General features: G+C 37.2%; 1 protein-coding gene across 1 annotated transcript in view; it reads right to left on the bottom strand.

The window, feature by feature from the left end:
* The window catches only part of EFCAB5 (EF-hand calcium binding domain 5), a 170,793-nt gene that overhangs the window by 103,330 nt on the left and 50,470 nt on the right, over nucleotides 1-16,993 (bottom strand). The window contains exons 5-7 of the mRNA XM_011990371.1: nucleotides 16,705-16,861; nucleotides 11,421-11,469; nucleotides 7,804-7,874 (exon numbers count right to left, since the gene is read on the bottom strand). Of these exons, the coding sequence (XP_011845761.1) occupies nucleotides 7,804-7,874; nucleotides 11,421-11,469; nucleotides 16,705-16,861 (277 nt within the window). The remainder of the gene's footprint in view (nucleotides 1-7,803; nucleotides 7,875-11,420; nucleotides 11,470-16,704; nucleotides 16,862-16,993) is intronic.

Genomic DNA, 16,993 nt, shown 5'->3' with positions numbered 1-16,993 from the left:
ACTATGTTGCCCAGGCTGGTCTTGAACTCCTAGGCTCAAGCGATCCTCCTGCCTTGGCCTTTCAAAACGGTGGGATTACAGGTGTGAGTCACCACTCTGGGCTAAATGATGCACTTTGATTTCAGAGATGCAGCAGGCAAACCATTCATCTTGGAATTATGGAAATATGATTGTTTGGACTTTCTGTTTAGAAGTCTCCAACCACGCAGAAGGATAGGAAAAGTTACATTTTAACCTGACATGGTCAGAGAAGACCTCTGTCTCTATACATTGGGAAGAACGAGGGGTTCATTTTTACAATATTCTCTTAATAGCAGTTTGCATAATTTTAAAAAATTTATTCCAATGATGTTACTTGGGCAGTTTATGAGTAAAATAAGACTCTGGAATAAATTTATTCCCAATTGAACAAGAATAAGAAGTCATACCATGATTTATCTTTTCATTTCAGTCTGGCAGATTAAATTGCCTTTCCCAATAAATACAAAAAGATAGTGGAGGGTTGACAGCTTCATCAACAGCAGACAAAGTAAGAAGAAACCACATGGAACTAGGGTTTTCTTACCACTTCTAATTTATCCACTGCTTGTCTACCCATTTCTTCCCCTAATAAATCTTGGGATGACTGAAAAAATTTTATCTAATATTGTGTATGCTATTTGCAGCCGAGTTTGCTAAAAGCAAAAACAACAACAAAAAAGACTGTTTTCCATCCTTCTGGTTTTGATTTATCTTATATCAACAGGACAATAGGTAGTGTATTAAAATATACACATTCTTGAAAAAATTCATGCTATACTCTTCTTTCTGTAAAAATCGAATTTACATGGGCGCTAAAAAATCTCTCATTCAGTCGGGCACAGTGGCTCACACCTATAATCCCAGCACTTTGGGAGGCAGAGGCGGAAGGATCACTTGAATCCAGGAGTTTGAGACCAGCCTGGGCAACATAGGGAGATTAATGTCCACAAAAATAACAAAATTAGCCAGGAAAAGTGGCATGCGCCTATATTCCCTCCTACTCCAGAGGCTGATGTGGGAGAATCACCTGAGCCCAGGAGGTTGAGGCTGCAGTGAGCCGAAATTGTGCCAATGCACTCCAGCCTGGGTGACAGAGCGAGACTCTGTCTCAAAAAAATAAAGATAAAATCTCAGTAATTCAAATTTTGTAAAATGTTCTACTTTTATTTTCCATTGGAAAGAAGGAACATAGTAATGCAGAAAAACTTTTATTTGGAAAATTAGCTCCTTATAAAGAGAAAGTTTATTTAATAAACATAGTGATATGCTTTGCTGGCCATTTTAGGGGAAAAAAATTAAGTTAGATTCTCACCTTCTATTATTTATCAAAACAATTTTTGAGTTAATTTGAAAAAGTAAAAACAGCTAGAAAAAACTAGGTGAATATTTAACTGATTTGGGAAGGAGAGAACCTTTTAAGCATACGAGCAATAAAAAAACTCCAAAAAAAATCTATAAATTCGTTTGCATAAAATTTTAAAAATTTTCTGTAAATTAGAAACCACCAAAATTTTAAAACAATTGAGAAAAGTTGAAAAATATGTTAACAGAAAATCCAAACTCTATACAATAATTTAAAGAAGTTTATTCTGAGATAATATAAGTGACCACAGCCTGAGGAAAACACAAACCCAAGAAGCCTTGAGTAAGTGGTCCTAAGGCAGTCGGATTACAGTTTGGTTTTATGTACTTTAGGGAGGCAGAATTTACACGCAAAGACCTAAGTCAATACACGGAAGGTATACATTGGTTAGGCCCCAAAAGATGGGATACCTTGAAGCAGGGGGTTACAGGTTATAGGTGGATTCAGAGATTATTTAATTTGCAATTGTTTAAAGGAGTAAGGCTCTGTCTAAAACTTGGAGTCAGCAGAAAGGAATGTTTTAAGTTAAGATAAGTCTGCTATGTGGCAAGACTGATGGCTACAGCCTTGACTTAACCCTTACCTGGCATGGCCTGAGGTCTTGCTTATAACTTAGTATCTTATTGCCAAAAAGAGTCTGTTTTGTCAGTTTTAGTATTGGTATTTTAACATTAACGATGATCAGTTACAGTGCCTAAACTCCAAAGCGGAGGAGATAGAAAGAGGCATGCCTGACCTCCCTTCCTGTCATGGCAGAGAATTCAGTTTTTAAGGTTTTCCTGGGGTTCCCTTGGCTAAGAGGGGGTCTGTTCAGTCAGTGGAAGGCTTAGGATTATATTTGTAGTTTACAAATACATGCAATTTGTGATCATAAATAATAATGTCTTTAATATATAATGAACATTTACAACTCCATAAGAAAAAATAAACATCAGGTTAGATGGCCAAAGGATCTGAATGCATAATTTACATAAGAAGAAATTTTTAAATTACATAATTTTTAATCTCACCAGAAATTGCAAAGATAAGTTAAAAAACAAAATGCCACCAAATTACTTTTATTTTTTTGAGACAAGGTCTTGCTTTGTCATCCAGGCTGGAGTGTAGTGGCTTGATTATACCTCATTGCCGCCTTGAACTCCTGGACTCATGCAATCCTGACTTGGCCTCACCACAGAGATTTCTCATACTCAATAATACCTACTGTTGTTGACAATACGGTGCCTTGAGAGCCATCACGCATTGCTGAGGAGAATAAATCAGTATAACCAAGAGCACAATTTGACAAACAGATACTAAAACCTCAAATATTTATTCTTTGACATATTTGTGCCATTTCTGGGAATCTAACACTGAAACTGTGTCTTAGCTCAGGCTGCAATAACAAAATAGCATAGACTGGGTGACTTAAACAACAGAGATTTATTTTCTTACAGCTCTGGAGGTTGGAAAGTCCAAATCAAGGTGCCCACAAAGGCCGAGCGCAGTGGCTCACGCCTGTAATCCCAGCACTTTGGGAGGCCGAGGCAGGCAGATCATGAGGTCAGGAGTTCAATACCACCCTGACCAACATGGTGAAACCTTGTCTCTACTAAAAATACAAAAAAAAAAAATTAGCCAGGAGTGGTGGCACACTCCTCTAATCCCAGCTACTCAGGAGGCTGAGGCAAGAGAATCACTTGAACCTGGGAGGTGGAAGTTGCAGTGAGCCAAGATCGCACCACTGCAGAGCAAGACTCCATCTCAAAAAAAAAAAGAAAAAAAAAAAGTGCCCACAGAGTTAGTATCCGGTGAGGGTTATGGAATAAAAATTATAGAAGGCAGTTGTTTCGGACTAAGCTCCTGAACCAGGCCCAACAGACCAGACGAAACTCAGGCTGAGGTTCCACAACACTGAACTAAAACTAAATTGTTATCTAACGTTTGGAGAAATCAAAAACTTTCGCCTCCACTGAGCAATAACAAGGCACCTTGCCCCTGCCTCTGAAATTGCAACGGAGATTGAATGGGGAACTTGGATCTTTATGCCCACCTGGCAGTAGAGAGGTGGCCCTCCCCTTCTTCCACCAGCATGGTATCAAAGGAAGCTTTTTAAAAGAAGATGGAAGTAAGATCCCAAGTCTCATAGTGATAGATGCAGGATGAGCTAAGGAAACCTTGCACAGGGTCTTGCCTGGGCATGCCTGCAACAGATTGGGGGCCCACATGTGCATCGGAAGAATGGGGCAGAGCCACCAAGAATTCACGCCTTATGCAAGGGGAGAAGCCAGGCCTCTTTGGCTCCCATATGGTGACCTGGTATTCAGTCTGTGAGGTGATAACCTGTTGGATGGACCCTCTTTTTCTTTGTGGAGAGGTTTCTTTTCGCCTAATAAATCCATCTTCACCCTTCAATGTGTCTGCGTGCCTCATTTCCCTGGTTGTGAGACAAGAACCTAGATTTTAGCTGAACTAAGGAGCAAAAAGTCCTGCATCAATAGCATTATAACCAAAATGCCCAAGACAAAATAAAAGATCACATATTGTATGAGGAATTAGGAAAATCTCAACTTGAATGAGAAAATTTAATCAGCAGATGCCAACACTGAGATGACGCAGCTGTTGGAATTATCTGAGAAGGATTTTAAAGCAGCCACTATAAAAATAATTCAACAAGCAATTATGAACATGCTTAAAATAAATTAAAAACTTAAAAGTCTCAGCAAAGAAATAAAAGACATTAAGAAAAAATGAAAATTTTGAAAAATACAACTCAGGAGGCTGAGGTGGGAGAATCACATCTCTTTTTTTTTTTTTTCTTTTCTCCCCTCCCCAAAACCACATTTCTTGAAAAAACAACAACAAGGCTGGGCACAGTGTCTCATGCCTGTAATCCCAGCACTTTGGGAGGCTGAAGTGAGAGGATCTCTTGAGCTCAGGAGTTTGAGACTAGCCTGGGCAACATAGGGAGACCCTGTTTCTACAGAAATAAAATTTAGCCTGATATGGTGGTGCATGACTGTGGTCCCAGCTACTTGGGAGGCTAAAGTGGGAGGATGGCTTGCGCCTGGGAGGTTGAAGCTGCAGTGAGCCGTGATCATGCCACTGCACTCCAGCCTGGGTAACAGAGCAAGACCCTGTCTCAAAAAGAACAATAACAACAACAATAAAAACTACTGAAAAAAAAAGCTCAAGGTATGGGCTTAGCATCAGCGTGAAGACAGAGAAAGGAATCAATGGACTTGAAGACAGAACAGTAGAATTTACCCAGTCTGAACAACAGAGGGAAAAACAGACAAAAAAAAAAAAAAAAGAGGAAAAAAGAAATAACAGAATCTCAGAGTCTCAGCAACATGTGGGATTACAATAAAAGATCTAACATTCATGTCTTCAGAGTTCAGAACACTAAATACAAACCACAAGAGAAAAATAATACTTTACCTATTGAGGAAAACTAATTTGAATGAAGTAGATTTTTCATCTATGGAGATGATAGAAGGAAATGATAGAACATTTTCAAGGGCTAAAATAAAAGAACTTTCAATCAAGAATTCTATATCCAGTGAAATTATCATTCAGGAATAAAGGAAAAATAAAGACATTCTCAGACAATGTAAAACTACTAGAATTTGTCTCATCTGTAGATCTGCTCTAAAAGAATGGCTAGAGGAAATTCTCTAAATAGAATGCATAAAAGAAGGAATCTTGAAACATCGGGAAGGAAGAACAATGAAAAAAGCAAAAAACACAGGTGAATACAACAGAGTTTTCTTCTCATCTTGAGTTTTCTAAATGATGTTTAACAGTTGAAGCAAAGTGTAACAGTGCCTGACATGATGTATATATGAGAAATACTTAAGACAATGATGTTATAAGTGGCAAAGTGCAAAATGACTTAAAGGAAGGTAAGGTTTCTACATTTCCCCTGAACTGCCAAAATGTCATTACCAGTAGACCCCAGTAGACCTTTGTGGTACTGAAATAGTTTTGTATCTTAATTTTGGTGATGGTAACAGAAATCTACATGTGCTAAAGTAACATAACACTATACACACACATTATATCAACATTAATTTCCTGGTTTTGATATTATACTAAAGTCATGGAAAATATAACCTTTGGGGAAACTGGATGAAGGGTATATGGGACCTCTCTGTAGTATCTTTGCAACTTATTGTAAATCTATAATTATTTCAAAATAAAAAAATTTTTAAACATGTTTTGAAGAATATTTATTGACATAGAGAAATGATCAAGAGATGATATTAAGTGAAAAAAGTAGGATATACAATATATTAGGCATAACCAAAAATCTATATGGAAAACCCACAAAACTAAAACTGAAACCTTACATGTCTCACTATGAATATAACAGACACTGTAAAGCACAAGGGTCAAGACCACGATGAGCTTTGAAGTCAGGCTGACCTGGGTCTGGTCCAGCTCTGTCACTTACATGCTGTGTGATCTCAAGGAAAGTGTTCAATCTTTTTAGGTCTCATTTGCAAAATGAAGATAATAATAACTCAGTTGTGACGATTACACAAGAAAGTGCATGTAATAACCTCAGTACACAATATGGCACATAAAAAGGGGTAAAAAGTGTTAGCTATTATTATTATACAAAAAAATGTAGTGTTAACAGTGGCTTTTATTGGTGGTAAATTGTGGATTTAAAATTTTTTACTTCTTTACACTTTTATGTCTTTAAATTTCTATAATGAACCTATATTACCTTTTATGGAGATATAATTCACATATCATAAGATTAATACATTTTATAATTGTTTTTAGACATGAGGGTCTCACTGTGTTGCCCAGGTTGGTCCCAAACTCCTGGTCATAAGCAATCCTCTTGCCTCAGCCTCCCTAGTCATTGGCATAAGCCACCGCATCCGGCTTACTTTTATAATGAAAAAAATAGGAAAATGTTCTAACTTGCCCACTTTTAGGGAAACTAATATAAGACAAATAGGCACGTCCCTTGCAAATAGGCAGTCCCTTGCAAAGAAATGTAAGTTATGTTTATTTCTGTATTAAAGAGATAAAGCTTTGACTTTTCATGAACCATTTTAATACCATCACTTGTTCCTCTGTGTATTTTTCCTCCAGTAGCTTGTCTCATTTGTATCTGTGGAATTTTAATTCATGGAGGTAAACGAACGATGACATGGAGAGGCTAATGCCACTGAAAGAAGATTTTTATTACTTAAGACTTCCAAGTGAAGGAAGCATGCCACACCATGCAGGACCACAGGGGAAGCACCAGGTTTGGGTCAAGAGGCAGAACAGAAAGGAGCAAAGGGACAGCCTAAGCCAGAATCCTTACTGGAGTTTCCAGAAACGCAAGCCACAACAGGCTAAACAGTTGAGGATTTGGCTGGTTTGAATAATTCTGGCAGACTCTGAGGCACAAGGGCTATCTCTGGTTGTCTGGTACCTGGTCCTGGGTTGACTTAGAGCAGGAGAAATATTAGCTCAGTGTGTGAGAATTAGTAAGGAGGTGGTTCATAGTATGGGTTCTGGATCACAGGGGAGATATAAACAACTCTGGCCATTAGTTTGGCCTTGTGAGTAATGGATGACAAATAGACAAACACAGAATCTAAGAAAACACAGTTAGAACATAACTCAGGTAGAATTTGCCAAATTCTTATCTATACAATAGTCATTTTAAAAAGAATTCCAGAGATACCTCATATAGAACTTTGAAACTGTATATAGTGCATAATCTTCACCTTCAGTCATGCAAAGGTATATGAAAAGAGAAACAGAAGGTTACCTTGACTCTGGAACTCATCAGAGAAAAACAAGGGGAAATGGAGAAACATGAAAAAAATATACAAGTAAGCTGTGGAAGACTTAGGACTCTGGTACCATTAAATTGCTTATTTCACTTATTCCATTACAATAGAATCATACTTTTTCATATGCAATATTATGTAGACTTTGAAACAAAACTGACTGAATACAAATTTCCCCGGTTTTACTAATTGTGAAACAGTGTGCAAGTTATTTAACCTTCCTACATCTTGGTGTCTTCATCTGTAAAAGCAGAGGAAAGGGTTACTGAGAGGGTTCACCAAGTCCATGTATGATGCCTGGCCCATAGGAAAGTTTTTGTAAGTTTTAGATCTCATTATTGTTTGAATAAGCAGATTTCACTGAATACAAGATGCTGGTTTTTCTTGATCTTACCAGAAGACGTCAGTGGTAGTATATTATACTCTCACATCATGCGTGATACTGATTGAAAGAAATTGTAAAATGTAACCTCATTTCAGAGGAGTTGAAATATTTTAAACTACATATTTTAGAATGTATAAAATAAGTTTTGTGTGTTCATTTAATACTAATTTAATGATGTGTGACAGCCACCAACAGAAAATTGAAACTGGCAAAATAATTCAATTCAAATATTAAATAATGTAACTTCTTACTTCTGTAAATTCCATTTTGTTCAATCTTGGTTCTGTTGAGTCAGTAATATCCAATTGTTCGCAGTGTGATCCTATTTATGGAATGAAGATTATTTGCTAGTTAGTTTGGTTGTAATATATATTTGATATTTATACTATAGTGCTTTAAAAGAGCATAAAATTATGTATTAGCTAATGTCTATCCATAACTACAATAAAGTGAACTACATACAGCTGGGTAACATACCAAATACTACAAAATTTTTACTTTTCCTGGCTTAACAAGCAAACCACATATTTAAAAAAAAAGAGTCTATATTTTTAATATCTAGATTGATATAAAGCAGAAATAAATATGCACATCAATAGTATAAAAGGCTATAAAAACATCTGTGTTGGTTTACACTAGCAGGTCCTAAAACAAAACACTTCTGCAAGCTTTCTTATTAAAAACTTAATTTTGTCTTTAATGTTTCTTAAATTAAATAACGCATAAAAATGTTCTAATTCGAATAATACAAAAATATAAGCAACAAAACATGAATATCTTCCTTTTTGGCTACCTCCCATCAGCACTCTCACTCCTCTCTGCCCCAGATGTAACCACTGTCAGCAGTTTATCATCCTTCCAGCAACCTTTCTATGCATTTCTGTATGTATATAAATGCATATATATGCGCACATGTACCTTTTGTCTTTGTGTTTATAAATATGATCATTTTGATGTGCAACTTGCTTTTTCATTTACCACTCATAGTAGCTTTTTTTCAAATAGGACCTGGGGCTCAGGGAAAGTTTGCAATGTGTATATAGATTGGGAGTCATCAGCTGCAGCCATGGACTTGAATAAGAAAACCCAGAGAATGTGTATAGTGTGTATAGGGATAAGAAAGCCTAAAAGGAAACTCTGGAAAACAAAAGTTAAGGTGCAAGCAAAAGAAGAGTCAAGAAACAAAAACACTAAAAGGTGATCAAAAATAGAAGAAAGAAATCAAGAGAATGATATCACAAAAAAACAAGAGAAGAGTTTCATAAATTAGAGTGATCAATAATGAAGAATGTGACATTTAGTTCAAATACAGATTTTTAAACCTTCATTTGATACAACAACTTATGTAATCATTATTGACCATACTAAGAGAAAAATTCATAAATTGTGTGAAAGCTTATGATGAAAGAACTATACACTGGCTTCCTCTCCTACTTCTAATAGTAATTCTTCCTGCCTATCATGGGTTGGCACAAGGGCATAGAAAAGATTTTTCAATCACTCTTGAATTTGGTAAGTGCTAATTATGAGATATCAGTTATTATGGCCATAGGAGGACTATATACATTTTCATATGAGCTTATGCATTAGAAGCTGACATTTCCATCCCAGACCTTCCCCCAAGCTCCAGATGATTATGCAAACCAGACTGGTTTCTAGCAGTAACAATTGCTATTAAGTATATATGTCTGTCTCTGACTGGAGTTTGAGCAACTTAAGGGCAGGAAACATGTCTTGTCAGTCCTCTTTGCATTCTCTAACTCATTACAGTATCTGGAACTAAGTGAGGGCTCAATGACTATTGACCAAATGAATAGTAGAGAAAATAAATACTGTAGTATAGGAGGTGAGAGAAGAAACAATCACTGTCAATTGGAATGCTCTGGAATTTCTGTAATTTTATCAGGATCCCACATTGAGTTCTCTTAACTCACTCCTTCTGTACCCTCATTTGAAAATAAATGAAGTTATTTCAATGATTTTTTGAAACAAGAGTAAAGGATGAGCTGACTGAAGAATTACGTTTTTTGGAAAATGTGAGAACAGGTAGAAGGAGAAAGGGTTGTCAGTAAGGCCCAAATCATGCTTCAAGATCACTGATCAGGAAGATGGGAAGCATATTTTATTTTTAAAAGTGACAACAGACTTCAGACAATGTATTGTTGTCAATGTAACAAAAGTAGTCAAATAATCAATTGGGAAAAAAAATCTATTGGATATAAATTATGTAAATCTCAGGACCCAAACTCTAGTTTCTATGGGACAAGTGAGGGGTTTTTTTGTTTTTTTTTGTTTTTTTTTTTCCACCTAATTTCATATAGGGAAATCTTTCTGAAAACAAAAGCATCAAAATCTGTGAATCTCCATAGCGGTGGTGCTGTCCTCCCTTCCTCCCAGGCAGCATGGTGGAAATTTTTGGGTGAGTTTTTATTGCCACAATGATGAGGAATAGGAGCAGAGGCAGAACTCCTGTAATTTCTGCACAATAAAGACTTTCCCCCTCCTGCAGGACATTCGAGTAGATGAAAAACCTGCTTATAATAATTTTGAACCTAGAACCCAATTCTATTTTACATATGAATGCAGAATATAATTTTGCTGTGGAATTTTCCAAAAATGTAACTTCTATGAAAATTTGAGGGGGAAGTATATACTTTGTTTAATTCTGGAACTTTACCTAGAGTTGTTTGCGGTTTCAGAAATTGTGTAATAGGGAGTAACATAAATTGTATCTGAATTGTAATACAACACATTTGTATCAGTCTGCATTTCTGGGAATTCTATGTATATATATTCATTTTGCCCTATTCCAAAATGTCAAATACAAATAAAATGGTCAACCGTATATAATTTTACTTTTCTTATATCTAAAGGTACATTATAAGTAGGTAGAAATGTCTGATTATCATGTCTTATAGTGAAGTTATAACAAAGCATTTATATATTGAAACACAGTGCATATAATTTTCTTTCTTTTCTTTTATTTTTTTTTAGAAGGAGTCTCGCTCTGTCACCCAGGCTGCAGTGCAGTGGCATGATCTTGGCTCACTGCAACCTCCACCTCCTGGGTTCAAGTGATTCTCCTGCCTCAGCCTCTCGAGTAGCTGAGATTACAGACGCCCGCCACCATACCCGGCAAATTTTTGTATTTTAGTAGAGACAGGCTTTCACTATGTTGGCCAGGCTGGTCTCAAACTCCTGACCTCAAATGATCTGCCCACCTCGGCCTCCCACAGTGATGGGATTACAGGCATGAGCCTCTATGCCTGGCCTCTGAAGAAGTCTTAAGCCTAGTATATATAGTAACAGAACTGGATGAGATTATCCAGGGAAATTTATGTAACATGGAAAGGGAACTCAAGAAACAACATTTGAGAAACAGAGAATGACTCCAGGAGGGTTATAGGTAAGGTGTAGGATATGAGTGGGTAGAGTCAAGGAAATTCAAACTAAGGAATTTACAGAGGCAATGTTCAACTCTGGTAAATCTTAGCATGAGCCACTGCAACCAGTGCATACAATTTTCTTATGCCTTTCCTTATATTTCTCCTTTATATCACAGTATGACATCTTATCTTTCTTTTAAAATTCTGTGTATGTAAGGAATATTTTCTAGGAATGTCATAGGATAATAAAAGAGTATTGCAGAGTACTGGTAATAAAATGGACATCAGACTAAAAGGGCTGAGAATCACAGATTGCGTTTCTGCTTTTATACATTCTCTATCTGGACAGCATGGAAGAGGCTAATTGCACCTGCAAGAGCTTTGAATTACATCTGTCTTATGTTGACTTTTCATCTGAATTCAGTGTCCCCCACCCAAAAAAGAAATAAAAATTAAAATATCAGAGTAATAGGCAGACTTACCTAGCTTGAAATCTGGATTTTGAAAGAATTCATAAAGAACATTCTGAATCTGCAAATCAAAAGAGGAAAAAAAGAAAGAAACCATATGCCACTCCTCAGTTACCACATATTTGTTATTTTAGACTAAAAACCATCTATAGTCTTTCTATTTTAGTATTGGGTGATCTTTCCAACCCAAGGACAGAAATAGTAGTAAGTCACAAGTACTTTCTACAAGAGGGTCTTCAAAAAGTTCATGGAAAATGTGTATTATGAAAAAAATATGCATGGATTTCAATTTTTTTTTTTTTTGCACCAAAATAAACTTGTTGAAACTTGTTATGTCTGAACAAGATCTAGCTTGAAGAACTAAAAAGGATAAGACATCAGTTCGAAAAGAGCCCCTATCAGAGCAACATGAATTCTGCTAAAATTGAAGCAAAAACATTAAATTTATGGTGAAGCTTGGCGGGAAAAATGGTGAAATCACTGGTGTTTTATGAAGTGTTTATGGGGACGATGCTCCAAAGAAATCAGCAGTTTACAAATGGATAGTTCATTTTAAGAAAGGATGAAATGATGTTGAAGATAAAGCCCATAGCGCAGACTATCCACACCAATTTGCAAGAAAAAAAATCATCTTGCTCATGACCTTATTGAAGAGGACTAAAAGTTAACAGCAGAAGCAATAGCCAACACATAGACATCTCAAGTGGCTCTGCTTACAAAATTCTGACTGAAAAATTAAAGTTGAAAGAATTTCCAGTCAGTGGGTGCCAAAACCATTGCACCCAGACCAGATGCAGACAAGAGCAGAGCTTCAAATGGAAATTTTAAACAAGTGGGATGAAGATCCTGAAGCATTTCTTCCAAGAATTGTAACAGGAGATGAAACATGGCTTTACCAGTATGATCCTGAAGACAAAGCACAATCAAAGCAATGGCTGGTTACCAAGAGGTGGAAGAGGTCCTGTCAAAGCAAAAGCAGACTGATCAAGAGCAAAAGTCATGGCAATAGTTTTGGGGATGCTCAAGGCATTTTGCTAATTAACTTTCTGGAAGACCAAAGAACAATAACATCTGTTTACTATGAGAGTGTTCTGAGAAAGGCTAGCTAAAGCTTTAACAAAAAAAATGTCTGGGAAAGCTTCACCAGAGAGTCCTTCTCCACCATAACAATGCTCTTGCTCATTCTTCTCATCAAACAAGGGCAAGCTGGGCACAGTGGCACACACCTGTAGTCCCAGCTACTCAGGAGGCTAAGGTAGAAGAACTGTGAGTTTGTGCCAACCTGGACAAAATAGCAACACCCATCTCCACTAACAAAACAAGAACAATGTTGTGAGAGTTTCAATGAGAAATCATTAGGCATCCACCTTATAGTCCTGATTTAGCTCCTTCTGAATTTTTATTTTCTAATCTTAAAAAAAATCATTAAAGGACACCTATTTTTCATCAGTTAATAATGCAAAAAAGACTGCATTGAAATGATTAAATTCTGAGAACCCTCAGCTCTTTAGGGATGGACTAAATGGCTGATATCATCACTTACAAGTGCCTTAAACTTGATGGAGCCTCTTTTTATTTATTTATTTGCCATTTAAAAAGTAATGGCAAAAACCACAATTACTTCTGCACCAAGCTAATATTTGAGACAGGGTTTCACCATGTTAGCCAGGCTGGTCTCGCACTCATGGGCACAAGCGATCCTCCTGCCTCAGCCTCCCAAAGTGCTGGGATTATAGGCCTGAGCCATGGCACCCAGCCTGACGGAGCTTATGTTGAGATATGAAGTTTATATTTTTATTATCTTTTAATTCAATTTTTCCACACACTTTTTGAAGTCTCCTCTTAGAATACTGAAGGGTATATAAAGTTATTTTACACATATATTCTCAATGATTCCCAACCTTTTGTGTGATTAGGACTGGGATGCTGACAGTGACCCCATTTTGCCCCCTCCAGGGGATATTTCTAGCAACTCTCAGACACGGCACGATGGAGCTAAGGCACTTTTGGCAAGCACTTTGGCCATCCAAAGAATCCTCTATACTTTCTCGTTCTTCAATTACTAAAAATGAAATTTCCGAGTTCTTCTTGGTCCATTTTTAAAAACATTTTATGTTTTAGAGAAGTTTTAAGTGCACAGCAAAATTGAGCGGAAAGTACAAAGAGCTCACACACATATACTATACACATACACAGCTATGTACTATTATTAATATCCTGCACCAGAGTGGCACATTTATTACAGTCAATAAAGCTACATTGACATGTCATTATCGCCCAAAGTCCATAGTTTATAATAGGGGTCTCTCTTGGTATGGGCTCTGACAAAGTATAATCACATATATCCACCATTATAGCATTATACAGAATTATTTCACTCCCCTAAAAATCCCTCCCCCCCTCATTCCTGGCAACCACTGATCTTTTTACTATCTTTCTGATTGTGTCTTTTCTAGAATTTCAAATAGTTAGGATCATACGGCATGTAGCCTTTTCAGATTGGCTTCTTTTACTTAGTAATACGCATTGATGGTTTCTCCTTGCTTTTTCATGGCTTGATAGATCATTCCTTTTTAGGACTGAATAATATTCCACTGTATAGATGCACCACATTATTATCTATTCCTCCGGTAAAGGGTATCTTAGTTGCTTTCTGGTTTTGGATATTATGAATATGGCTACTATAAACATCTGTGTGCAGGTTTCTGTGTACATATAAGTTTTCAATTTATTTGGGTAAATACTAAGGAGAGCAATTGCTGGATCATAGGTTAAGAGTGTGTTTAGTTTAGTTTAGTTTATGTGTGGTAAAAAACACATAACATAAAATTTACCAACTTAACCATTCTTAAGTGTATGTATATATGTGTAAACATAGTCACAAATCTCCAGAAGTTTATCTCTCTTTCTTTCTTTCTTTCTCTTTTTCCTTCCTTCCTTCCTTTCTTTTTCCTTCCTTCCTTCCTTCCTTCCTTCCTTCCTTCCTTCCTTCCTTCCTTCCTTCCTCTTCCTTCCTTCCTTCCTTCCTTTCCTTTCCTTTCTCTCTCTCTCTTTCTCTCTTTCTCTTTCTCTCTCTTTCTTTCTCTCTCTTTCTCTCTGTCTCTTTTTTTAGACAGGGTCTCTGTTACCCAGGCTGGAGTGCAGTGGCACCATCATAGCTCACTGCAGGCTCAAACTTCAGGACTCAAGTTATCTCCTGCCTCAGCCCCCAAGTAGCTGGGACTATAGGCATATGCCATCATGTCCAGCTAATTTTTAAAATTTTTTGTAGAGACAGGGTCCCACTATATTGCCCAGGCTGGTCTTGATCTCCTGGGTTCAAGCAATCCTCCTGCCTCAGCCTCCAGAATGCTGGGATTATAGGCGTGAGCTACTGTGCCCAGCCAGAAGTTTTTCATTTTGCAAACTTGAAACTCTATATCCATTAAACCAGCAGTCCCCATTGTTTTTAGCACAAGGGACTGGTTTTGTGGAAGACATTTTTTCCACAGACCCAGGGATTGGGGGAGGATGGTTTTGGGATGATTCAAGCGCATTACATTTATTGTGTACTTTGTTTCTATTATTATTACATTATAGATTATGAGCCATTATATGGCTCACCACAATGTAGAATCAGTGGGAGTCCTGAGCTAGTTTTCCTGCAATTAGATGGTCCCATCTGGGGGTGATGGAAAATAGTGACAGATCATCAGCCATTAGATTCTCATAAGGAGCATGAAATCCAGATCCTCGCGTGCACATTTCACAATAGGGTTCCTATTGTGCTCCTATGAGAATCTAATGCAGCCACTGATTTGACAGAAGGTGGAGCTCAAGTGGTAATGAGAGTGATGAGGAGTGACTGCAAATACAGATGAAGCTTTCCTTGCTTGCTTGACTGCCACTCGCATCCTGCTATATGGACCACCTCCTACCAGGCCACAAGGGGTTGGGGACCCCTGAATTAAATAACTCCCCTTCCCCTCCTCCAAGTCCCTGGCAACCACCATTCTACATTCTGTTTCTATGAATGTGACTACTTTAGATACCTCATATAAGTGGAATAATTCAGTATTTGTCTTTTAAGAGTATGTTTAAGAAACTGCCAAACTGTCTGTCAAAGAGTCTGTACCATTTTGCATTCCCATCAGCAAAGAATGAGAATTATTGCTGCTTCACATCCTTACCAGCATTTGGAGTTGCCAGTGTTTTGGATTTTGACCATTCTAAATGGTGTGTGCGGTATCTCATTGAAGTTTTAATTTGCATTTCCCTAATGACATGTGATGTCTGGCATCTTTTCATATGCTTTCAAATAAGATTTGCCATATGTACACTTTCTTTTGTGAATCAGGCTGTTTGTTTTCTTATTGTTCAGCCTTTAAGAGTTCTTTGTATATTCTGGATAACAGTCATTTATCAGATATATATATACGTGGCATATATATGTGATACATATATATCATATATATCACATATATAGATATATTTTGTTGTTGTTATTGTTTTGTTTTTAAGAGACAGGGTCTCTTTCTGTTCCCCAGGCTGGAGTGCAGTGGCATGATCATGGCTCAGTGCAGCTTCGACCTCCTGGACTCAAGCAATCCTCCCACCTCAGCCACCTGAGAAGCTGGAACCACAGCCTGGATAATTTTTAAATTTTTTTTGTCAAAACCAGGTCTCCCTATGTTGGCTAGGCTGGTCTCAAATTCCTGGCCTCAAGCAATCCTCCCACTTCGGCCTCCAAAAGTCCTGGGATTATAGGTGTGAGCCACCACACCCAACTAGATATGCCTTCTGCTAATATTTTCTCCCAGTCTGTGACTTGTCTTCCCTGATCTATTTTTAATCATTCACTTTAAACTGAAAATATGCTTAGCATTGTATCTAATGAAAAAGTATTTCCAAATCCGTATACACTTAAGAGAAAGCATTTAACTCTCAGAGTATGGCTGTTCTCTAGAGCTAAGAGACAGTCTTGCAGGTCTCACTGAAGTAGTCACACATAAAAACACATACACACAAAACAAACAAATGAAATATATTTTGGTTTACAATGATGAGTTTGGGAACCTCAGCCAGAGTCAAGATTTTAGAAATCTAGCTAGAATTTTTTTTTTTTTTTTTTTTTTTTTTTTATGTAATGCTCAAGAGAAATTGAAGGAATCAATCTCATGGACCAGACAGGTCAAGACTTACCTCAGCAATACTGAAAATTTCAAGGGAGGCTTCTAGTATGCTACTCAGTATTCTAGCAATTGCCCTCTTACCACTTACCCGACCTACCTTTCACATATACCCCCAATTTTCTTACCACTGTCTTAGGAATCATTCCTTTAGGGTCTAGAATCCATTCATCAAATTGCTCCTGCAGAGCCTGTTTCCGTGTGTTGGCCACCTTGACTTTGATTTTGTCTATGTGTTCTCTTTGTTTTCTGTTCTGTTTAACATTCTCCTTCATCTTGGATACTCTGCAGGATGTAGATATAGAAAACATGTTGAGTTAATACCCTTGGATTTGATCCAGATTGAAACACAGGAATTCAGACTCTCTTTGAAAATGTTTGCCTGTCTTTTCTCCATAAAATCTTTGATTCAGGCCT

The sequence above is a fragment of the Mandrillus leucophaeus genome, unplaced genomic scaffold (assembly GCF_000951045.1).
Source record: "Mandrillus leucophaeus isolate KB7577 unplaced genomic scaffold, Mleu.le_1.0 Scaffold379, whole genome shotgun sequence".
NCBI lineage: Eukaryota > Metazoa > Chordata > Mammalia > Primates > Cercopithecidae > Mandrillus > Mandrillus leucophaeus.
This window is presented reverse-complemented; position numbering and strand designations above follow the sequence as displayed.